This window comes from Telopea speciosissima, chromosome 4, assembly GCF_018873765.1.
Source record: "Telopea speciosissima isolate NSW1024214 ecotype Mountain lineage chromosome 4, Tspe_v1, whole genome shotgun sequence".
Taxonomy (NCBI): Eukaryota; Viridiplantae; Streptophyta; class Magnoliopsida; order Proteales; family Proteaceae; genus Telopea; species Telopea speciosissima.
The window spans coordinates 44,483,345-44,509,751 of NC_057919.1; the positions used below are offsets into that span (position 1 = coordinate 44,483,345).

General features: G+C 40.4%; 1 protein-coding gene across 2 annotated transcripts in view; it reads right to left on the minus strand.

Moving 5' to 3' along the window:
* Positions 1–1,007: 1,007 nt before the first annotated feature.
* The window catches only part of LOC122660370, an 81,906-nt gene continuing 56,506 nt past the window's right edge, over positions 1,008–26,407 (minus strand). For both annotated transcript variants that reach the window (XM_043855649.1, XM_043855650.1), the window contains 5 exons: positions 23,295–23,394; positions 23,083–23,142; positions 1,871–1,963; positions 1,646–1,765; positions 1,008–1,467 (listed from right to left, as the gene is read on the minus strand). In XM_043855649.1, the coding sequence (XP_043711584.1) occupies positions 1,150–1,467; positions 1,646–1,765; positions 1,871–1,963; positions 23,083–23,142; positions 23,295–23,394 (691 nt within the window). In that variant the 3' untranslated portion in view covers positions 1,008–1,149. The remainder of the gene's footprint in view (positions 1,468–1,645; positions 1,766–1,870; positions 1,964–23,082; positions 23,143–23,294; positions 23,395–26,407) is intronic.

Genomic DNA, 26,407 nt, shown 5'->3' on the forward strand with positions numbered 1-26,407 from the left:
TTCTTCTTCCACCTCCAAACGTGGCCTTGTTCAAGCCCATTCCTTGTTCAAACATGAAAGCTGAAGAGACTCCAAAGCCTATCTCAAAACCTGCGAGTGGCGGCGCTGTTAAGCCCCCACGAGCCTTGTCTGAAGTTCCCTATAACCTAGCCACTGCCACTCGAAGAAGTTAACTCCCCTATTGACAGCCGTGTCAGGTATAGCTGGCTGCTACGTCTGGATGCAATAGATAAGATTTACACTCCTTTCAGACTATGGCAGTAACAGAACGAACCTTGGGAACGATTCCCTCATGGCTCCCTGTCAATAATTCACGGGCATAAGACGGGAACATGAGAGACTACTGTTTTGGACATCGGGGCAAAGAAGAGCATGAGAGAACATTCCCTACCCTGACATCAAGTAGGAGGTTGTCAGGGCCGCTGAATCTATTGAATCTCCCTTCTTCCCTGGGCAAGTGATTCACTACTTGATTTGCCACATCTGCTTTTACCGGTTCAATTGACAGCTGCTTGATTTGGTTCAGGAAACACTGAATCCTCAGGGTTCCTTGTTTGATCCGACAAGATTTTTATATACTAGTGTAGCAGTCGAAATCTATACCCTGCAAACATGTCTTCTCATTGATGGTAAAACAGTAGTAGCCAAGAAGCAATTGCATTCAGAATGCATACAAAAGCAATAAAGATGGGTCAATTCATTCTATATCGGAGAAAATTTCCTTGGTCCACATGAAACAAGATTAGACCATCAGTACAGCAATCCGGCCAACCGTAAATGGATTACAAGAAGTTTTCAACATTTCATACAATTACCTGAGCACTTTATTTGCAAAGTTTATGGTAAAATAAATGAATCGTTTTAAGAAATTGATGCTCCATGTCTCATTGACAGTAAGTAGGTTGAGTGCAGCCGATATTAGAGGTCCTCAAGTCAAAGACCTAAGCAGCACATCATCGAGAACAGCAGACTAGCTGCAAAGATTTAATTTAAGCATATCCCCAGACTGCCACAGAAATCTGCTCAGAACTTCTTGTGTCTTATCATTTCTGACTGGACATGATAAAAGAGAAAGCAAATGCAACTCAATCTTGAATGTCAAGAACCAAACACATTCTGAAACACACTTGGGACGTGAGGAATTGGCATTCACGGGGAGATTTCCTCACTCAGAAAAAGGTAGCGGAAGCGGTAATCAAAGGGGAGGATGCCACAGTTGCGAGAGCCAAGGAAGCTCTGCCGCCTCCGAGAGATGCATTGTTCAACAAAGGCTGCTTGGTGAGGCGGAAGGTAACGAGAGATCCACACAGCTAAATTAGAATCATCAACAAAGCCCCTGGCAAAGCAGTGGAGCATTTTTGGCACCAGGAGCCTCCCCTTGCTGCTCATCCCAACAGAAGCTCGAATGAAGTCACGCCGAGCTTCTAGAAGTTCTTGTCTCACATTCTTGGCAGTGTAGATTTTTACCTGCATGACCAGTACTATTTCTCTCAGATTCAATACAATCAACAACTTCCTAATACCAGAAACAAGTAAATCCTCATCGGCTCAGAAACTTCCTAAGAGCACTGGATTTTGATTCAAACACTGGGAATTCATTAAATTAAAAACTAAAAAATCAGCTAAAAACACTAGAAACTATTACCGCAGGAGATGAGTACATTCCACAGCTCAAAGCAAATACTACAAGTGGTTCGAAGGTATCAATCGAGAACTTCCGCTGCTCCTCTGATACCTTGAGCTTGTGAAGTGCAAGTACTAATGCCTAAACAGAATAACAAGCTTTGATACGTCAATCACATATATATGAGTAACAAGTAAAGAACTTACATACTACGTCGAAGAATACTAATGAAATGCAAGGACGTACAGTTTGAGGCCTATGGACTGGTGGCTTCATCTTCAGTATTACATATTCAATAGCAGCAGCATTGAAGGAATGGCCCCCAACAGTGTATGCTGCCTGAAAGGAGAAACACAAAAATGCACAAACAAATCTGATTAGGAATACTGTATCATCAAACTAAAGGTCTAAGATTTTCTTCAAGAACAATAATAGAAGTGTCTGACTGCTCACTGATCATCGCAAATAGATCACTTAAAGAGAGAAAGGAAGAAATTAAGCTCTAGAAATCCATTAAAAGAAGTCCAACCCATCCTTCAGATCATGGACCCAAACAGCTGAACATTAGTGTTGCTTAGGTAAAGAACCCCCATGGGTTAATCTCATAAGAATAACTGCAAGTCCTTTTGGAATTAGGACTGCTAAAAGTAAAAAAGAAGGAAAAAAAAAAAAAAAAAACTGGATTTGGACTCCTAACACAACCAGGACTGGAAAACTGTCCCATGAGTGGACCCACTCTGCCTTAAAGATAGGAACAAGTCAGCGAAGTATGACATGGGGGGATGTGAAGCCCTTGTAGCTCCCCTTAACCCCAAGCCTCCATTAGAGAAACAAAAGGATTTGTTATGATAAATCACAGTCTAATCCAAGCCTGTGCATAGATATAGGGTATCTTCTTATGGGTTGATCTTGTGCTCAGACTGCACCAGAGTTTTAAGCGTGAATGAGCAATTCAATTCACCTTTTCTCCCCCTTATCTATCTACTTACTATCTGTGATACATCAAAACAGGTTATCAGTACTACGGAAGAGAGAGAGAGAGAAGAGAAGGAAAGAAGGTGCTGCAAGTCTCTAGAGAAGAAAACAGACTCACGGTTCTGGCAGAATGCCAAACTGTGAGCATGAGAGTGTGTTATATAATATATTATCCCAAGATTTATAATAATACCCCGTAACAACTAGATACTCTTAAAACAAGAAATATATACCAAAAACACCCCTCAAGCTGGAGCAAATACATCACCCATGCCTAGCTCGGAACAATCCTCGAGAAAAGCTGGACGAAACAAGCCCTTAGTGAACATATCACCTAGCTGATTCACAAAGGTGACAAGGACATGCTTTAATAATTGAGTAACTAGATCATCACGAGACAAAGGACCTGTTGTACTAGATCCAGATAAAGTGGCAAGATTAGTGTCACCAGATGGCACCATATCAGAACTCCCATCAGACACTGCGGTATTGGCCAATCATGGGGCCCACTGAGGCTTACAATGTTTAGCCCAAGTCCCAACATGTGTCAACTGTATGGTTAGGCATGCCACAATGTGTAAATTGACGTAAAGGTTGGTCTACCTATTATCCATTACGTCCACCCGTATTACAACCACGTCCTCCCCCTTGAACCACGATCTCTCTCAGGAAAGGCAGAGCCATGACCATGTCCACCATTAGCAGCAACAAAAACAAAACTATCCTTAGAAGAGGAGGATGAATCAGCTCTGGTGTGAGAGGGAGAGACAATCACAGTTGTCACGACGTCAAGGCGAACCAAGGCAATGGAAGGGACCTGGACACAAGGTGACACCAACAAAACAACCAAGGTGACCAAAACGCCCACCTAGGCAACCAAGGTGATGTTTTGGTCGAATGATCAAGGCTTGAATGAAATCTGATGGCTGGATCTCCTTATATACGAGAGTCACAAAAATAGCAAGTGGCCAAAAAACTGTCAAGAACACAATCAGCTGATCAAACAAGATTGATCAGACCGTCATCTACTGACCATAATTCATTCACAAATAATGGAGATGGATGAGATCAACAGAGGTATAAAAAACTAGCCATACAAGACACCTACTCATGTACCTGTAAGAGAGGGGCAGAAAGGAACCTACCGCAGGTCTTCAGCAACAAAAAAAAAAAAAAACCACCGCAAGGCTTCAACAGTGCATCTACATGTCTTCATCAACAGCAGTAACCCTAGTTCTTCATTTAAAACAACTTAGGTTTCATGGTAATCATAAAATTAGCAGCAATAGGTGGCTGCACACCACAGGAGAAACCCTGAGAAGAGTCTCTCAAAATAGAAAAAAAGAGATGGTAGTGACTGATAAAACCTGTTCTGATACCATGTAACAACACCAAAATAGGTTATCAATACTACGGAAGAGAGAGAAGAAGAAGGTGCCGCAAGTCTATAGAGAAGAAAACAGACTCACGGTTCTGGCAGATAAATATATTGGGGAAGAAGGGAAAGTGCATAAGGTCTTCGCAGAAAAGAGGTGATTCAGAGCCTGCCAAACTGTAAGCATGAAGGTGTCTTATATAAAATAGTCCCAAGATTTACAATAATACTCCTGACAACTAGATATTACATAAAGTACTCTTAAAAACAAGAAATATCTACCCAAAACATCCCTGCTGTAGCACTACCCTTTAACACTATCGTAATGGGATTAGCTATATTGCCTACACCAAATATAATGTACCAACACATCTCTTCCCATTATTGGATATGTTAGAATAAGTAGTTCTACCTGATAAGGGTATTTTTGTCTATTTTTATGTATTTTCTCCCATAGCTGATTCTTTTTTTTTTTTTGGTAAATACCTTAGCTGATTCTTATTAGGTATTCCTAATTAGAATCGGCAAAGGTGGCTTTCCTAAATCTAGTTTGAGTGATTGTAACTCTTTGAATATAAATAAAGGGGCTTGGTGATCCAGATTGATCACTCAAGCATTCAGTTCTAAGGCTGTTTACATGGTATCAGAGACAACTTGATCTAGAAGAGACCTTTCTCGATTTTCAGGTTTTCTTTTCTCCACCCTTCTCGGTTTCTGGTTTTCTTCTTCTCCACCATTCTCGGTCTCTCTCTCTCATTCAGGGCAGCAACTATGAGGTGATCTAATGCAAATTTAGCTGCTGCCCTCAATGTCACCTCATTGAAGATTCAAAGACAATTGGTGCAATCAGAATCTGCCGCAGGTTTCCCCCAACCTTGGGGATTGAGCTTGCTACTTCAACTCCAGCTTGATTTCTGTTATTTTTTGGAGATTGATTCCTGCCATTATTGGCCTACACCCTTCCCTGATTGAAGACTGCAGCTTTGAATCAACACCAATTCAGATTCAACCCTACGATTTCTCTGCATTCAGGATTTTTCCTAAATTTTCATAAATTTAGGGCTTTTTATTAGCTCATCAAAAGGAGCTAATTTTTGGAGGATATCTTCCCTACTACTAGAGGGAAACTCGACCTCAGTTTCAGCCTGTTCTAACGGCTGAAAATTCTGCAATCTCAAAACCCAGGACTCTACTCGATTCTGATAATTGCCCTGCTAGGGTTTTTTATTTACTCATCAGAAGTTGCTGATTTTTTGAGGACTTATTACATACTACCTGAAGAGAATTTGATCCAAGTTTGAGCCTATTCTGATGGTTCAATTTGTGGGAATTTCAAAACCTGTGTGTTCTACACTTTTGACATCATGTCTGATCATACTTTAGCTGACTCAGATGGATTTGCTCATCCAGAGTACCTTCCTTTTGCTTCTCCCACTAAACTAGATGGGACTAATTACTTGATGTGGTCAAGGTCCACTTACCTCACAATTGCTGGCCATGGCTACATAGGACACCTTATAGGCAGTCTTCCCAATCCTGTTGAAGGACCTGCCCTGGCTCGATGGTTATCTCATGACTCTATGGTAATGTCATATCTTATTCATTCTATGCATTCTTCCATTGCACTTGGTTATCTTCTCCTCGACATTGTTGCCCAGATATGAAAAATGTTAACAGATCTGAATTAGGGAATAAGGCTTAGATGATCAAAGGCTGATCCTAAGCAATGTATTTATAATATTAGAAGACAATTACATGGGCAATTCTGTCCCTCATAACTGACTCAATACATAGCAAAATAAAAAAGGGAAAAAGACCAGAATACCCCCCATGGTATTCTGCCCCATACAACCAACACTCCCCCTCAAGTTGGTGTATATATGTCACACATGCCCAACTTGACCAAAACAGGACAGAACTTTGCTACTCAACCCTTTAGTGAACACATCGACTAACTGGTCAGCAGACTTCACAAAGGGAATATAGATGAGGCCAGCTTCAATCTTCTCCTTAATGAAATGTCGGTCAACTTCAACATGCTTGGTATGATCATGCTGGACAGGGTTATGAGCGATGCTAATGGCAGCTTTGTTGTCACAATACAACATTATGGGAAGATGGACAACAACTCCAATGTCTTGCAACAATCCTTTAAGCCATAGCAACTCACAAATTCCTTGTACCATAGCACGGAATTCAGCTTCAGCACTGGATCTTGCCACAACATTCTGCTTCTTGCTACGCCATATGACAAGATTCTCAACCACAAAAGAGTAATATCCTGAGATGGATTTCCTATCAGCAGAGCCAGCCCAATCAGCATCAGTGTAAGCTTCAACTTTCAGATGGCCATTGGGAGATAAAAGTATTCCTTTTCCAGGAGCAGACTTCAAATATCGAAGAATACGAATAACTGCCTCCATATGAGAGGAATAAGGATCATGCATAAATTGGCTCACTAGACTAACTGCAACAACTATATTTGGCCGTGTATGAGAGGGGTAGAGTAGCTTGCCAACCAATCGCTGATAGCGACCTTTGTCAACTGGTTCACCTTCTTTCTCCTCAAGCCTTGCAATAGCTTCCATGGGGGTGTTTGTGGGATGACACCCTAACATCCCTGTTTCGGACAACAGATCTAGGATATATTTCCTTTGAGAAAGGAAGATGCCCTTTGAAGATCAAGCAACTTCTATCCCTAAAAAATATTTTAGAGTTCCCAGATCCTTTATTTCAAACTCACGGCCAAGGAAGTGCTTTAATTTCTTGATCTCATCACCATCATCTCCGATTACCACAGTATCATCAACATAGACTATGAGAATAGTTATCTCATTACCAACTCGTTTGATGAACAGTGTATGGTCAGCATTGCTTTGCTTATATCCCACTGAAATCATAGCCTTGCGAAACTTGTCGAACCAAGCTCTATGTAACTGTTTCAACCCATAAAGAGCACGCTTCAATTTACAGACCTTGCCCTTGGTCTTATCCTCAGAGAAGCCTGGTGGAATAACCATATATACCTCTTCCTCTAATTCTCCATAGAGGAAGGCATTCTTCACATCTAACTGCTGAAGATCCCACCCAAGATTTACAGCACAAGACAATGACACTCTTACAGTATTGAGTTTAGCCACTGGTGCGAAGGTCTCCTGATAATCAACTCCATAAGTTTGGGTATAGCCCTTTGCAACCAGGCGTGCCTTATATTGATCCACAATCCCATCAACCTTCTGTTTGATCACAAATACCCATTTACATCCCACTGGTTGTTTCCCTGGAGGAAGATCTACAAGATCCCAAGTATTAATTTTTTTCAATGCTCTCATTTCTTCCAACATTGCAGCCTTCCACTTTCCATCTGTATAGGCTTCCTGCCAATTTTTAGGAATGGAAACAGAAGAAAGAGAGGACACAAATGCACGAAAAGATGGAGAAAGAGAATTATAAATAACAAAGCGGGAAATGGGATGCTGAGTGCAAGTCCTAGTACCTTTGCGATGAGCAATAGCCAGGTCGGAAAGAGAAATCTTACCAGGAGAAGTAAGGTCTAGATCCAGAGTTGGCAACTGGATGGGTACTGGAGCTACGGTGGATTGAGGCTGCCCTTTTCTGGAACATCTTTTGTGATATGTTAAAATGTTGGAGTCGTCGATCCTCTTCTGAAATTTATCAATGGTTCTCTGAATTGGAGTCAACTCCCCCTGAGTAGGAGCTTCACTGTCATCATTTTCCATAGTCTCCCCCTGTATAGGATTATCTAAAGGTGATGGGGCAGCAGTCAAAGGAGATGGGGCAACAGCCAAAGGTGATGGGGCAAAAGCCAAAGGAGATGGGGCAGCAGCCAAAGGTGATGGGGCAACAGCCAAAGGAGATGGAATTTCAAGAATAGTAGGCCCAAGGGAAGGAAACACATCCACATCTTCACTATAACTCTCCCCTTGAAGAGGTGGTGAAGAATAATAAGAAAGGCCTTTATGAAAGGTAACATCCATACTGACTAGAGTACAACGGAAAGGGGGATGATAACATTTATAACCCTCTGGGTTGGAGAATAACCTAAAAAAATACACCGCAATCCACGGGGTTCAAGCTTGCCAGGGGACTTGGTATCCCTAGCATAACACACACAGCCAAACACCTTGGGTGAAACCACAAAGGAGGAATTCCCAAGTAAAACTTCAGCCGGACTACGGGAGTCAAGGTCACTAGTAGACAATCGATTAATGAGATAGGCTGCAGTGAGAACATCAAGTGACAATCTATAAATGACACAAACCAACGATGTCCAGAAATTGAAGTCTTACGACTAGGGCCCCAAACATCAGAATGAACCACATGGAAAAGAGAAGAACTTCTTTTATTAGAACTAGAATAAATTGAACGTGTCTGTTTGGCCAAAACACACACCTCACAATAGAATTCATCTTTATTACAACCCTTGACTAAGGCTGGAAACAAATGAGACAAAGTTCCTAATGGGGGATGACCTAATCTAGAGTATCATTAGTAAAGTTCAGAAGAGGCCAATGAATTTTGATGGAGTGGAGAAAGTAAGGTTGGTGGAGAAGGACAACCATCATCAAGCAGGTACAATCCACCTTGCACTTTACCACATCCAATCGTCTTCCCTGTCACCAGATCCTGAAAATCACAGTGAGAAGGGAAAATGTTACTTTGCAATTAAGTTTACGAGTAAGACTACTAATGGAAAGAAGATTAGTAGTAAAATTAGGAATGTGTAAAACTAAAGACAAGGTAAGGGAAGAGGTGCAGTTAATGGATCCTTTTCCAGAGATGGAGGAAAGGGAACCATCAGCTACCCTGACTTTGTCCTTCCCTGAAGTGGGAGAATAACGATGAAAAAGACTAGAAGATCTAGTCATGTGGTCTGTAGCACCAGAATCGATGATCCAAGCATGGGATGCTACAGAAGCACAGTGACCACCAAATGGGATAACTGACCAAGCAAAATATGAAACTCAAGGAGTAGAGGAATTGGCAGGAGCTAATGTACTAGAAGCAGCAGCGGCAGAAGTCCTTAGCATACGTAGGAATGCCTGTAGATCTTCCTGGGATAGACTAAGGTCAGTAGTAGGAACTGTAGTAAAAGTCTCAGTGTGATGAGCCTTGTTCTTTGGTTTTTTCTTGGCAACCTTTTTTTGCTTCAAAGTCAGTTGGTTTCTCGTAAAGCTTCCAACATTTCTCTTTGGTGTGATAGGACTTGTGACAGTGCTCACAAGTAGAATTACCAAGAGAAAGGTTTCCAACAGGTGCAGGAGTAGCCGAGGCAGCAGTCTGGAGGGCTGAATTAGGGAATAAGGCTTGGATGATCAAAGGCTGATCCCAACCAATGTGTCTATAATATTAGAAGACAATTACATGGACAATTCTGTCCCTCATAACCGACTTAATACATAGCAAAATAAAAAAGGGAAAAAGACCAAAATACCCCCCACGGTATTCTGTCCCATACAACCAACAGAAGATTGCAAAGGATACCTATTCCCAGGTTGGGAATGATGCTTAGGTATATGAATTAAGAAAAAAAATTCATGATGCTAAACAGAATGAGTTGACAGTCTCTCAATACTATGCTGAACTCGGAAAGTACTGGCAAGAACTTGACCATTACTCTGATTATCAGCCCACTACTGCTACTAATATTGCTGCATACAGGAAACATGTTGATAAAATTAGGGTTTATGATTTTTTGGCTAGCTTAATGTTGAATATGATCCGATTAGAGTTCAGATTCTCAACAAGGATCCTTTCCCTACTTTGGAACAGTCATATGCATTAGTCCACATTGAAGATCAACGTCGTGCAGCTATGCTCCATACTGCACCTCCAGATCAGTCAACTCTAAACATTGGGACTGCTTCGAATCCTCCTATTGCTGAAACTTCTAAATCAGAAAAGGCAGCCATCAAATGTGAACATTGTGGTAAGTTATGGCACAGTAAGGCCACATGTTGGAAGGTACATGGTAAACCAGCCAACTTTGAAGCTAAGCGTGCTGCTCATGGGAAATCGAAAAATAAAGCCAATCATACTGAGGCTGTCACTACTACTACTACTACTGATACCGGACTATCCAAGGAGGAACTTCAGGCTTTCCGGCGTATGTTACAGGCTTCCACTACTTCTACTACATCGACTCTTGCCAGTTCTTCCACCACTCTAGGTTCAAATTTTGCCCACTCAGGTATTTCTTTTGCTGGTCATTGTGCATCAGTAGTCTCTTCTCCTTAGATCATAGACTCCGTGCCACTGATCATATGACTGGATCCTCCAGCCTATTTCATCGTTATTCTCCTACTTCTGGTAAAGATAAAGTCCGAGTGGCTGATGGTTCTCTCTCCTCTATCTCTAGGAAAGGATCCATCAGTTGCTCTCCTTCTCTAACTTTATCCTTTGTTTTACATATACCTAAATTTACTACTAATCTTCTATCCATCAGTAATCTTACCCGTGACTTAAATTGCAAAGTAACTTTTTTCTCTTCACACTGTGTTTTTCAGGATCTAACAATGGGGGCGACGATTGGATGTGGTAAGATGCATGATGGATTGTACCTGCTTGATAATGGGAGTCCTACTTCACCACCACCACTTCCTTCTCCTATTCATTATAGCTCATTAGTCTCTTCTGAACTTCAACAATGGCATCAACGACTAGGTCATCCCCCTTTAGGAACTTTATCTTTTTTATTTCCAGCATTAGTTAAATAATGTAATAAGGACGAATTTTTTGTGAGGCTTGTGTTTTGGCCAAACAACATCATTCCACTTATTCTATTTCTAATAAAAGAAGTTCTTCTCCTTTTAATCTTGTTCATTTTGATGTATGGGGACCTAGCCAAAAATCTTCCCTCTCCAGCCATCGTTGGTTTGTTTATTTTATTGACTGTTATTCTAGGAGTACATGGGTCTATTTAATGCACAACAAAAGTGATGTCTTCTCTTGTTTTCAAAATTTTCATAAGATGGTTCAAACCCAATACAATGCCACTCTCAAGAAATTGAGGAGTGACAATGGCAAAGAATATATAGATGGTCGATTCCAACACTACCTTGGTGCCCATGGAATACTCCATCAGACCAGTTGTGTCAATACCCCAGCCCAAAATGGTGTGGCTGCAAGGAAAAACCGCCACCTCCTTGAGGTGGCTTGAGCTATTATGTTTGCCCATTCTGTTCCTTCCCAATATTAGGAGATGTTGTCCTTACTGCAGCCTATCTCATTAATAAGCTACCTACCCGAGTCCTTGACTCCCAAACCCCTGCTACTTTATAGGGCTCTTCCTCCTTTGTCGTTCCCCCAAAAGTTTTTGTTGTGTGTGTTATGCTAGAGATACCCGATCCCCAAGCAAACTTGAACCCCGTGGCATTCGCAGTATTTTCTTGGGATATTCTCCATCCCAAAAGGGATATAAATGTTACCATCCCCCCACCCATCGTACCTTGGTCAGTATGGATGTTATCTTTCATGAGGCTCTCACCTATTATCAATCTACACCTCTTCAGGGGGAGGATTTCAGTGAAGATGTGTTGGTTGAGCTTCTTGTTCAGAACCAACCGAATATTAACCCCACCCTTCTTGACCCTCCTGCTCCTCCCCTACCTCTTAATGAAGATAGAGAGGATTTTACATAGGGGGAGAACTCAGATGCTGAAAATCCTATGGCTAAAAATCCCATTCAGGGGGAGTTGACTCCAGTCCAACAAACTATTAGGAAATTTCAAATGAGAATCAATGACTTTAACATCAAAACCTACCACAGAGGATATTCCAAAAACAAGCAGCTTCCATCCATTGCAGCCCTAGTACCAATCCAGTTGCCGGCTTTGGAACCATATCATTCTCTATGTAACAACTCTTCTCCGCCTTCTCCTGACTTACCTATTGCTCATCGCAAAGATATTCGGACTTGCACTCAGCATCCTATTTCTCATGTAGTCTCTTATGATTCTCTTTCTCCATCCTTTCGTACATTTGTCTCTTCTCTTTATTTTGTTCGTATTCCCCAGAATTGGCAGGAAACTTTTACAGATGGAAAGTGGAAGGTAGCAATGATGGAAGAAATGAAAGCCTTACAAAAGAATGTACATGGGAACTTGTGGTTCTTTCTCCAGGAAAGAAATCAGTTGAATGTAAGTGGGTGTTTGTGGTGAAACAGAAGGTAGATGGTACTATGGATCGATACAAAGCACGATTGGTGGCAAAGTGATTTACTCAAACTTATGGGATCGACTACCAGGAGACCTTTGCACCGGTTGCAAAGCTGTACACTGTCAGAGTACTACTATCTTGTGCAGTAAATTTGGGATGGGATGGGATGGGAATTGCAGCAGTTAGATGTGAAGAATGCCTTCCTCCAAGAAAAGCTTGAAGAGGAAGTGTTTATGCATATTCCACCTGGTTTCTAGTGTGATAAAATCAGCGGCAAAGTCTATAAATTGAAGCATGCTTTATACGGGCTGAAGCAGTCACCCCGTGCAGGGTTTGGACGATTCCACAAGGCTATGCTTTCTGTGGGTTATAAGCAGAGTAATGCTGATCATACCCTGTTTATAAAAAGGAATGGTGAAAAAATAACCATTCTCATAGTCTATGTGGATGACATTGTGGTCACCGAGAATGATAATAATGAGATCAGCAAGTTGAAGACTTATCTTGGCCAAGAATTTGAAATAAAAGATCTGGGAAACCTAAAGTACTTTCTAGGGATAGAAGTTGCTCGATCTTCTAAGGGCATATTTCTTTCTCAAAGGAAGTACATCCTAGATTTGTTGACAGAGACTGGAATGCTAGGGTGTCATCCTTCAGATACACCTATGGAAGCTACTACACGGCTTAAAGAAAAGGAAACACTGGTTGACAAAGGTCGTTATTAGAGATTTGTTGGCAAGCTTATTTATTTATCTCATACACGACCAGATATAGCAGTTGTTGTGAGTATGGTAAGTCAGTTCATGCATGATCCTCATTCTTCTCACATCGATGTTATTCTCTGAATCCTCTGATATTTGAAGTCAGCCCTGAGAATAGGAATCCTTTTGTCTCCGAATGGCCATCTTCGTGTTGAAGCATAAACTGATGCAGATTGGGCTGGATCCTCTGATAGGAAGTCCATCTCGGGCTATTTCTCATTTTTTGGTGGAAACCTTTTTACATGGCGCAGTAAAAAGTAGAACGTAGTGGCAAGGTCTAGTGCTGAAGCAGAATTTTGTGCTATGGCACAAGGTATTTGTGAATTGTTATGGCTCAAAGGCTTGTTGCAAGATCTTGGTACTCCTATCCGTCTTCCCATGATGTTGTATTGTGACCATGGTATAAAATCTCGCGATATATAGCCATATTTCGTAAATCTCGACATGTTCGAGATACGAAACACTTCCGAAACAAAAAAATACAATATCTCGTCAATATATAGTGATATATCATGGATCTCACGATATATCGTGATATATCGTGGATCTCACGATATATCGCGAGATCTCACGATATATCGCGAGATATTGAAAAAGTGACAAATAGTGTCACACTAAGGCCCCTTTTATACCATATTTCGCAGCTCTTGGTCGATATTTCGACCGAGAGCTGCTGAAAATCAATTTTTCTCTCTTCTTCCTCATTTTTTGCTTTTCTTCCTCCCTTCCAAGCCTCATCCAAGCATTGTTGAAGCTCCTTGTCTCCGGGAAGACGTCGGAGGGTCATCTAAGCTCATCATCCAAGCCTATTTTCATTATTTAAGGTAAATTCTATTTCTCTAAAACTATTTTTTTTTTAAAAACTTTGTACAAATGTTGTTGGATGTTGATGATATTAATATATGTTAGACACCGGAGGCCGATCTACAGCCTCACGGTGTCGAAATTTTTTTCCCATATGTATTGTTTTTATTTTTTTTCTGGTTTTAAAAATTCATTTTCCTACAACTAAAATAGGAAATAATTAGGGGTAATATGACTTAGATGGTAATGAATTAAATATAGGTTAGACACCAATGGCTGATCTACGGCTTCACAGTGTCGGATTTATTTTTCTGCTCTTAAATAATTCTTTTAATTTTCGAAAATTAAGAAACATATATAAAAAATTAAAAAAACAGAAATAAATAAGGAAAAATATGAGTTTTAAGTTTAAAAAGTAATGAAAAAATATGAAAGTTATTTCTATATGTTTTGAGATGCATTACATGCATATTATGTTTACTAATTTTTGGTTTTGTTGTGTTAGGTCAATACTTATATTAACATTATATATAAAAAATTGGTTTTAATTATGTGAAAAATATAAGGGTTAGGGGAAAAATATTAAATAACTATACAAGTGTATTAGTAATCTAAAAGTGTCAATTGAAGTGCATCTACATTAAGTTTTTTAATTATTTGTGTTACTTATATTGCAGTAAACAAGTATCATTATGGCGGATCGTGATAGATAACGTGCGAAGGGCAAGCAAAAGGTGGGGGAAAGTAGTCAACAAAGGGGGCGGAGGGAACAAAGAGAACAGAGGGAACAAGAGAGACCAGCCAGCCAGCATAGGGGTGACATTGCATGGTTACATGGTATTCCCATTGATGGGGATAAGAGAAAAACTATATGTAACTATTGTCACATGCAATTTATGGGAGGTGGGTCCAGTAGACTTAAACAACATCTGACTGGAGGATCTAAAGATGTTGTAGGTTGTCATATGGTCCCTACTGAAGTAGCCAGGGAGATTGGTGATAGTTTGAGGGGAAGAAAGAAGAGGAAAGCTGACAAGCAAAGGATAAGAGAACAACTTGAGGATACAGTGAGGAGTTCGATGGGAGGAGGAAGACGATACAATGATGATGATGATGATGATGATGACATTCATAGCACGATGACATACAAACAAGCAGAGGAGGCTAGAGATTTTAGGCGGACTGTTTCAAGGAGTAGAGTAAGTTTTCAAGATGATCACAGAGACAAAGAGTAGGGGGTAGTGGAGGAGTGGCGTTCGGAGGTCCTAGAACTTTGAATCCTTTTAAAAGATCACAAAGTGTGAGGGCAGCCCCAACACCTCTACCAGCACAGCATACCACCATCAACATCCGATCCTAAATTGCATAAGAAGAAAGGAAGCAGTCAACCCAGAATCAAAAGAGCATGGAAGGGGATGAAGAGATTGATTAAAGAATCAATAGCTAAGTGGATGCTATACCATACCATCCGAGCAAACACTGCACAAGGCCCCCATTATGATACCATGATAGATACCATTGCAGAGGCTGGCCCAGGATTCAAGGGCCCCACCCCATATGAGGTAATGAATGTTTATCTACCTCAACAAAAGAGTGAGATTGATGAGTACATTAGTGAGATGAGGACTATGTGGGAGACATATGGGGTGACTATAATGGCAGATGGATGGACTGGGCCTACAAGAAAGTCCATCATCAATTTCATGGTTTATTGTGATGGGAGGACAGTGTTCCTCAAATCTGTGGATGCATCCAAAGAGATAAAGGATGCAAAATATATTTACAGATTGTTAAAGGAAGTAGTGGAAAAAGATGTGGATATTGAGAATGTTGTCCAGATTGTAACGGACAATGGAAGAAACTTCAAGCTACCCGGTGAGAAGATGATGAACAATAGTAAGTACCGGCTCTTCTGGACTCCTTGTGCAGCCCATTGCATTGACTTAATGCTAAAAGATATGGGAAAGTTAAAGTTGGTGAAGACTGTGGTTGAAAGTGCAAGACAAATCACCAACTTTGTATACAACCACTCCTATGCACTCAATCTATTGAGGGAAAAATGTAGGGGTGACTTGGTTAGGCCTGGCATCACAAGATTTGCCACCAACTACATTGTTCTCAAAAGCATTGAGACAAAGAAGGCCGGGCTGAGAAGCATGTTTGCTTCGAGGAGTGGTTTGAATGGAAGGGTTCCAAGACGCAAATGGGAGGGAAGCACAAACAACGATGTCATCTGAGGACTTCTGGACCAAACTAAGCAAAATGGTGAAAGTTTTAGAGCCAGTAGTTAAAGTTCTACATGTTACTGACTCCGCTCTGAAGGGCCCAACCATGCCAGTCCTATATGCTGCAATAGACTTGATGAAAGATAGTGTCTATAGTGTGGCTCCTCGCAGTAGCAAACACTTCCTAGATATCATAAATGCTCGCTGGGAGAATCAACTTATGCATCCACTGCATAAGGCTAGTGAGTAAACTTGTTTTATGTTTACTAATTCATAGTATTATTATTTACTAATTATCTATGCATTTGACAATACCTCTATTCTATATGTCATATTTTAGCATACTACTTGAACCCTAAGTATCAATATAACAATAGGCTTGGGTTGGAAACTCAACTTATTGATGCTGTGAAACAAGTAGTGAAGAAGTTGGAGCCAGATGGTGCACTACAAGCAATTTGCAACAATGAAGTGAGTTCATTTAGAAACTCAACTTATTGATGTTTTCAAATAAGTAGTGAAGAAGTACTTACTAATTTTCCACATGGGTGTAGATCAAGGTATTTTGTGATGCATTGGAAAGTTTTGGAACCGAGGCTGCGATACAAGGCAGAGCACGTGGTGATCTTGGTAATTCTTTTAAGTTTTAAATTACATATGTATTGAAATTTGAAAGTTGAAAGTTGAAACAACATTGACACATGTCTTTTTTGTTGTAAACTTGTAATGCAAATTGAATGGTGGGTGTTGTATGGGAATCGGTGAAAACTTAAGAAGAATAGCAATTAAAGTCCTCGCCCAAACATGTTCGCATCGGTTGTGAGAAGAACCGGAGTACCTTTGCACTCATCCACTCCAAGAGGCGCAACAGTTGGGGTCTCAACGTTTATCCGACATGGTGTATGTGCACTACAACTGAGGTGAAAGCCGCAACACATACGCATGGACATGAGGGACAGAGGGGCACCATTGATCTAGCCGACATCTTTCAAGTTGACTCGGACGATGAGGACCCTATTGTGGATTGGGTGAGGATAGAGGTGAGCCAGTGTTGGATGAGGAGGAGGTAGGCCCGACCCATGATAGCTTCCGAGATTGGTGCGATGTGGGCGAGTATATGGTGACAAGGGTCGATACATGCGAGGAAGCCTCACCCATACCATTCAGACCACTGGTGCGCAATGTTCGCGATGATGAAGATTGGTCTAAGTCCTCGAATGATGATGATGGTGATGATGGTGGTGGTGATGTTGGTGGTGGTGATCTTGGTGAAGAATTTGACGGCATGCGAGAGCGTTATGTGGTAGGCCAGGAGGCCCAGGATACGGCACTGTAGAGCCACTCCGATTCACGGAGAGACAGTTTGATCATGCCACACAAGATACGGACCACGGAGCACGTGCCCCGCACCCCCACCTCGAGAGGCCCCCTACATACATACAACAGAAGCGTAGGGGTCGATAAACACAGATACTGCAACTCGATCACATGGACATTGATAACCTATCTAGCTCTGTTGGTGGTTTGAGTATAGGTGATAGGGAGGGAGGACCGACTAGACATTGGCGTGCCACATCTTTTGACGCACATGCCACTCCATTGGCATCGGATTATGGTGCATCACAACCTTACGGTGGATATGGATATGGATCATCATCATATGGGCAGTTTAGTGGGGTAAGGGACTATGATTACCAGTCCCAGTCCCAGGGGACATACTGGATCATCTTTTGTAGATAACATCTTTGCATACCCTAGCGGACCTAGCTACCAATCTCACCAGCCATACATGCAGCCAATGCCATCGCCTCTTGCGCCGGCGCCAACATCATATCACAATGGAACATCTTCTTCACTGATGGATCGATTGGTAACCCTAGTTTATATCCTAGGATAGGTTACCTACAGTATGTTGATGATTCCATTTACGTGACACTTGTGGATGACTACACTCGTTTCTTCTCCGATTCTATACCGTGGTCCACATATGTCCTTCAAACAGAGAGCAATGGACATTGACTCCAGCGAGGCATGAGTGGGATTGATCCAGGGAGGCACAACAACTACTATTAGCAGTTTAGCACTTGTAATTTGTAACTTAAGTTGTGATTTCATTAATCTATGTGTATTTAACTATTTATACATTAGGGTCAGCGACCGTATGTCAATCAAGGGTGCAAGCCCAAAACACCAATTTGAATTCACATTTTTACAATTTTATGGTTTAAATGTGTTTATTAAGCTTAAATAAGGCTGTCCATGAAGTTTCAGGCCTAGACATGGCCAAATATCCCCCGAGATGGACCCCCGAAATATTGCAGAAAAAATGCAATATTTCGGTCATATTTCGCGATATCTCGGATATCTCGGTAGGACCGAGATACCGATATATCGCGAGATATAGTACTATGATTGTGACAACAAGGCTGCCATTAGCATTGCTCACATCTTGTTCAGCATGATCGTATCAAGCATGTGGAGGTTGATAGGCACTTTATCAAAGAGAAGTTAGAAGAAGTGCAGGTCTATGTTCCTTTTGTGAAGTCTGCTGACCAACTAGTTGATGTGTTCACTAAGGGATTAAGTGGGAAAGTTTTTCATCCTATTCTTGTCAAGTTGGGCATGGTTGATATTTATGCTCCTACTTGAGGGGGAGTGTTAGAATAAGTAGTTCTACCCGATAAGGGTATTTTTGTCTATTTTTATGTATTTTCTCCCTTAGCCGATTCTTATTGGGTATTCCTAATTAGAATCGGCAAGGGTAGCTTTCCTAATTCTAGTTTGAGTAATTGTAACACTTTGAGTATAAATAAAGGGGCTTGGTGATCCAGATTGATCACTCAAGCATTCCGTTCTAAGGCTGTTTACAGGATATAAAGATAAAAATCCCACACCTTGATGGCTTCTAACCTTTCTTTTCATTTTAGAAAAGGGCTGCTAAACTTCAATCACAATTATGTACATAGAAAAACTCTCTCCCTCCACCCCAAAAAAAAAAAAACCCAATTTCTGAGACCCGGAAACATTAGACAGTGTCATAGACTCAGTTCTGAGAGATGCCATGATTTTCATCTAGAAAAACTTAATTTATCATTCACCCCTTACCTCTTATTTCTTTTGTACATAACTATATTTGATTTATATTTTATTGCAAAATCAAATATAATAGATAACAGAACCTCCACAGAGAACTACTCAATCAGATAAAAAGATTCCTTATTTACTGTCCTTCAGCTAATTCATTTCCAAGGGAGTTTGCTGAGTCACTGACCACCACAGTTATCAAGGCAGCAAGGCGACCATGGCGTTGGAGAGGGTATAAAATCAAGGCGACATCAACAAAGCGCCCAAGGAACCTGGATGCCTTGATCACAATGCTGACCACACCACTTCCTCCAAGAGATTAAAATGCGCCCCCCCCCCCCTCCCAAGACCTGAGGGACCTAGCTTTCATTGTAAAAAGATATCTCTATAGTCCTCCATCACTAGATTACACCTCTTACTCATTTAACTCTTAGTTGTATCCAAGAAGTTTCAATTGGCTCGCATTGGCATTATATCTTCAGTTGCATTATAAAATAGCAGACTTAAGTGGTCTATTTTGATAAATCATTTGATAGGGAGTCAGCACAAAGTGATTACTTTAGATACCTAGGTTCAATCATGAATAAAGGGCAAATAGAAGATGATATTATACAAAGAATTAGACAGGGATGGATGAAATTGAAGGAAGCATCCAAAGTGTTGTATGTTCAACGTGTCCCTTTAAAACTCAAAAGGAAAATTTTATAGAACGGTTATACGACCAGCAATGACGTATGGGGCGGGCTGAATGTTGGGCAGTAAAGAAAAAACATGTAAACAAACTTAATTTGGCTGAAATGATGTTGCGGTTGATGAGTGGTGAACTATAAAAGATAAAATAAAGAATGAACAAAATAAAGCAAACCTGGACATTGCCCCTATTCATGATAAATTGCGAGAAACTCGTTTGAGGTGGCATGGACATGTGCAACGGAGGCCTTTGAATGCTCCAGTACGGAAAAGTGATTTATTGCAAGTTGAAGGAGCTAAAAGAGCTAGAGGAAATGCCTAAAATAACCATAGAAGAAGTTCTAAGGACATGTATCATAGTTGTCAAAGAGTCGCGCAAGGATTTTTTTTGGGACCTAGGCATACCACCGCCTTGTTGTATTGAACGCCTTGGTATTTTTTCTATTATTATATAAAGATTAAATGCCTTTCCTAATGTTTTTATTAGGTTTGTGTAGAATGTTTATATACAGTGTGATGCATGGGATCATGCCTTTGTATTTTATAAAAACAAAAGAAAGAAAGAAAGGGAGAAGAAGATTTCATCATGGGACAAAGGAACCAAAGTCAGAACCCTTCGCTACTTTTTACTTGGTCAGTTGGATGTTTTACCTAAATTATTTGGCCTTAATATAATAGTGAAAATTATAAACAAAGGGATAAGGAAAGAATAGAGAAAATAGAGTACAGCTGGTGGGTGATATTTATCCAATTGTGCCCACGTGTCCTTTTCCAACCGGCAGTCTCAAGAATCTCTGTGTCATGTGACTCCTCGTCTCCACTACCGTTATGATTCGTGTGTGTTTTACCACATACTTTTTGTCCCTTTGGGTTTGAGAAGTGGGAACGAAATTGCATTCATGATTTAACATCGTTCATGCACGCTTAGGTCACCTAGGCACTGCATAATCACCTAAGCGCTTAGGAAGGCCCTCCAACGCCTTGAGTCACCCAGTGCTTTGACAATTATGACATGTACAGCTTAGGATTGGAATCTTGTATGCCTTTGAATTGAACTGATTGGAGAAATAGGATCCATGTAGCCAAACCCATTTAGTTGGGATAAGGCTGAGTTGAGTTGAGAATTGATAAAATAAGTCATCGCTTGTAAGGATGGAAGTCTAAATATCTTTCTTAAAGAAGGGAAATTGATACTCATTTGCCATGTGTTATTGAGCATCCTCATTCACATAACATCTGCAATGGACATCCCATCTACTGTACCAAACAATTTAGAAAATTTGTTCCGACTTATTTTTACGGAGAAAGGAAGGCTCTCTTAACCATAAATGGGTGAGCAGATCTACTATTGCTTTGCCTATTGAGGAAGGCAGATTGAGTGTAAAGAGGTTGCATGATGTTCTAATTAGTCTTTGCATGAAGATGGAATGGAATTCAATAAAGGGGGAGGGACTGTGTACTCAAATTTTTTCGTGCAAAATAATGCAAAGAAAATCTCATGCTGCTGTTTTTCTTTCTTTTACTTCAACTTACAGATTATGGTCTTCTCTGCAAGGGGCAAATAGAAAACCTATTTTCATCATCTCAGTGGCTTATTGGAAGTAGTTTTCTTTCTGGTATGATAATTGAACACATACGTATGAGCCCTATTTATGTCTTTGTGAATGCTAATGCAATTTAAATTCAGATTTGTTGGTCAACAAGGTGTTGGATGTAAATGGTATGTGGTTCAGTCTTTCCTCTTTGAATCTACCCCCTCCTGTTTATAATCATATAATTAGAGCCGGCTTTTTCATTTCTGATTTTCTGGATGAGCTTATTTGGATTCACAAAAACAAGGAAGAATTTTGAGTCAAATCAGTTTAGGGCGATAAGTAAACTGCCAGCTGTTCAATGGAGTAAATGGGTTTGGTGCAGGCATTCCTTCCAAAATCAATGTGTTTTGTGGAAGGTTTTTCATCATTTTGTTCAAGTGGATGCTGTGATCCAAGAACTGGGAATCCTGTGTGTTTGCTGTGTTTGCACATCAGCTTTGGAGAATCTAGACCACCTGTATGGGCAAAGGGAGTTTGCTACTTTTCATGGTGTTTCTCTTATCCAAAATCAATCAGTGGAAGGTCATATTATAATATGGTTACCTTGCATCTAAAGCCTCCATGTACTCTTAGTTGCTTGCAAGGTTCTAAAACTCGGTCTCGACCAGGTTGAGTTTTCCAAGATCTCGACGAGACAGTGTATTTTTTTTGTCTCGGAATCATGTTTTGGTGGGCATATGGCCATAGTCGGCTCCGAAACTTTAAGGTAAGCTTGTTTTAGGCTTAATAAACATATTTAAATGTTCAAATTGAAAAAAAATAAAAATTGGTGTCTTGGATTTGCACGCTTGGTTGGCAGTAAAGCTCGAACCCTTAATGTAATATTGCCTATTCTACACATTGTTTGAATGATATGAGACATAATTGGCAAGTAAAACAAGTAAATTATGCACATAATATTGAATAATTATTTAAGAAATAGTTAAAGATTTAAAGTTTCTACTACAAACCACAAGATACAATGAAGTGTTCACAATGCATATTACATAGATACCCAACCTAAGTACAATGAATAATACATAAGTCATAGACCCCTTACTACCCTAGTCTTCCACGTCTTAACTCTCAAGTCCCAACAATACAATACTAGGACTCTATGAGTACTGAGGAGGTCAAGATTCTTGAAATATTCGAGATTTCACAGAGATTTCTCCGAGATTCTTGAAATATTCGAAATCTCGGTCGAGTTTTTTGAGATTTTTACATTTTTTTTGTTTCATATAATAACTCGTCTCGAGAAGCTCAAGTTTCTCGAGTTTTCCGAGATCTCGCTGATATCTCAGCGAGATTTTGAACTATGGTTGCTTGGACTAGTTCCATGTTTTATTAGTTGGAAGTTCAGCAAGAGAGGTATTCTAGACTATTTGAAAGTGAGCTGATTGGCCATAATTAAGTGCTATTGAAGATTGGAAGATGGATGGTTGATGATATTCCTTTCTTCACCACTTCTAGGCTTCCATCTACCTTTGAGCAGGGAATGCTTGATGTTTTGAGCATCACATTGAAACCTTGAAGGATTTATCACGAGATGGAAAAGACCTCCAGCAGGCTATTTTAAACTCAATGTGGATGGGGCTTCCAATTGTAAACCTGGCCTAGATGGGTTGTGGAGGTATTACTAGAAATTTTCAGGGGGATGTTCTTTCTTCTTTTAGTTCAAATGTGACGCTGAAATATAGAATATGACTCCGAGTGATGCCTTTCCAGAGAAAATACCAAATTACGGAAACAACGGGGGTAAAGAAAGAGGTTAGTGTGTTTTAAGTCAAACCTTTTGCATCAAAGAAAAGAGCTTTAAGTCACTTCTAGGGACTCCATATGCCAAATAAGCCTGTAAGAGAGTGTATGAAAAACAACAAAGGAGATCAAAATTCTTCCAAAGTATCTTTCCATCTTCTCTTAACTGAGATTCCACACTTGAATAAGCATATGCAGTAAATCAATAACAGTACAATGTAATAAGAATTAAATCTAAAAACATACATGCATAATCAGCGCATTATATAAGTTGATCCAGAAAGCCAGCTTCTCGTCACTGCTCAAACAGGTAGGGTTCACTCTAGCCAGCTGCTCAACAAGAGATCTGTTCTTTAAACAAATGACACCATAAGAACAGTTTATTAGCTCTGGTTCCACACTACAACTTATGCAGTTAAGGAAAAAGACAGTATTCGAAGCAAACTCTAAAGTAGATATGTCAAAGATCTATTGAACTAAGGACGACGGAACAGAGAAGAAAGGTAGATCAAGCAATTCCACTGAATAACCAGAAAAAGAAATACACCTGATATTTGAATTAGGGAAAACTACCTGATTAACCATATTTGAGTTTCCCATTACAAAACTACACATTCACTGTTTGGATTTACAAAACTGCCCAAAACAGTAATTCTCTCTAGCCATGTATTTTCTGGACCTATATACCCCTGAATTCCTCCACCCTCTACTTCCTATCTCCATGTCCACCTTCCTCGCCTCCACCCACCCTTTCCCTGCCTTCCCGCCCCTGGTTCAACACCTCATCTCCGAGACCATCCCACCTCTCCTCCTGCAACTTCTTCTTCTTCTTCAACTGTCTTTACCGACACTTCCCTGCAACCCCCCAGACCTCCCCTACCTTCCCACCCCTCCCATCCATGCTTCAACACCCTGCCAGTCCCACCCTCCCCTGTCCCCGCAACCATCACCCCTCTCCTCCTCCTACAACTTCTTCTTCTTCTTCAACCACCCTCACCCATCCTTCCCTGCAAACCCAGCCCTCCCCTGCATTCTTGCCCCTTCCTTCCCCGCTTCAAAGGCTCAGCGCCACTAATGTAGTCCTAGATTGGTAGAGGACCAACTAGGAGCCAAATACCAATAACTGTTATGAACAGGTGAAACGGCTAGGTCAAAATAGGATTTTTTTGGTGAAATTAGGGTTAGGGTTTGATGTATGGGTTATGTCAAGTTGAGGTAGGGGAGTCTATCAGTGAAGATCTTGAGATGTTTTGATGGATCGAAATGTGTAAATTTGAATAGGCAGCAACTTAGGTTTAGGGTTTCGGGTTTTGAAAAAGAGGAAAAGAGGGGAGTCTAGGGTTTAGGATGGGAACTTGGGGTTAGGGTTTGGATCAAGTATTCCTAGTGTAGGGAATGAAATTCAATTCAGGTATGGTGTGTTTCTGATGGTTGGATTGATCTGTGAAGAATTTGGGAGATGGGATGGGATGTTAGGGTTTGGTGGTTTAGAGGATTAGAAGAAGAAAGGTTAGGGTTAGGATGAATCAAACTCAATGTTGCAGCAGAATTCCCTTGGCAACAGCTTGTTTGATTAAAAAACTTGAATAAAAATTGAATCTTTAACTAGAACTTTAAGGAGACATTCAAAGAACTTGAAGGAAAGCTTCAAAAGAACCACCTGAGCTTCACACCGCAACATGTCAATTGGATCAAACACCAATCCCACCAACGAACCACCCGGGCTCCCACCGCAAGGTGTCAATCGGATCAAACACCGATCCCACCAGCCTTGATCAAACACAAGACAAAAACTCTTCAATGGAGAAGAAGAGCAGCAAAAGCTTTTCATTAATATCAAAATTCGTGTTCAATACTTGCCCCCCTTACAACCTTATATAAAAGACTCAAAAAGAGACTCCTACACTAAAAAAGAAAGGCCTAACCCAATCCTTAACCTATTAGGTAACCTAAACTGATTAGGAAAGTGAAATAACAAAGGAAATAGACTTAAAACATGGCTGGACTTATAGAGTCCTAATCCAGCCCAACTTAAATAGTCACATGATCATGTGACTTGGTGAAGTGATCATGTGACCACTAATTACAGAAAAATAATACTAAGTAAGGAATCCCGTATAGAACCTAATTACCCATACCCATATTTAAAACCCATGGGGATCAAAGGCCCAACATGTATATGACCTAACCCTAGACTTATTCCCATCAAAATAAGCCTCTTTTGGTGATGTATCTGCATCAACTCTCCCCATCTTGAAAAATTCGTCCTTGAATTTTGTAGTGATGAGGGGGAAACAACATGTGAGTAGCAGCTTTGACCATTCCCAAACAAAACTCTGGCGATGCAAGAACATTAGAGATAAAGTCTTCAAGGCGTGGAGCTTTCTCTTCAGAGAACCATGGTGACATAACAAACTCTATGTGCTTGACCTCTGAATCAATATCAACTGTGAATGTCGTATTCATGGAGTCTTTAACATTGGTAACCTTCTCATCTAAGACTTGGGGCACAAGCTCCACGTCTTTAAGAACAGCATCTTGAATCTCAAAGACTTGTTGCAAAGTGCTCTCAACCACCACTTCATCTTCCACTGTTTCAGCTTTGTCTACTTTAATCTCTTCAACAGAGACCTCTTCAATAGAATCTTCTACATGTTGACTTTCCGTCTTTGAAGCTTCAGGCATTGTCTCTTTCTTTTCATCAGAATTCACCGTGATCATTTCAGCTTTATCTTCAACTTGTGCTCCTCTCAATTTCCTTTGGCAATGTGAATTTGTATTCAGCTGCTGGTTTAACACTGGTGATGTCAGATTTCCATCACTCTTCAACTTGCAAACTGAATCTCATTGATGGAGGCTTCAAGTTGTCATCAGATTTGAAGGTCTTTCGGTGGTGATGTTGTCAAAGGAAATTTATTTTAGCTTACTGTTGAGCTCTAAATGCCCGTGGTATATATTTTTTATTTAGGTCTCCTTCATCTCTACCCAATTAATAAGGGCTTTGCCTTCATACTGAACTACTGAAGATTTCTCTCAGTAGTTCTCCACCACTCACGGGTTGGAACCCACTAGCTTAGTACGTGCTAATTTCATGTTTCTATCCTTAGGTAAATCAAACCAATCAAAATAATCATCTAATGCATCTAACCAATCATAAAATACATGTGGTACATGATTGCCATCAAATTTCTTTTAATTCACGCTTAACCTTTTGAACATTATCAAAGCGTCAACAAGGAGCATCATTATCAACATTAAAGAAAGACCTCATATAATCTTCAAAACTCATTTGATTCTTTGGAGTTTGTTGTAGTTCCTTATTTTCTCTGTCTTCTCTATACCTGTCTTCCTTGTGATCT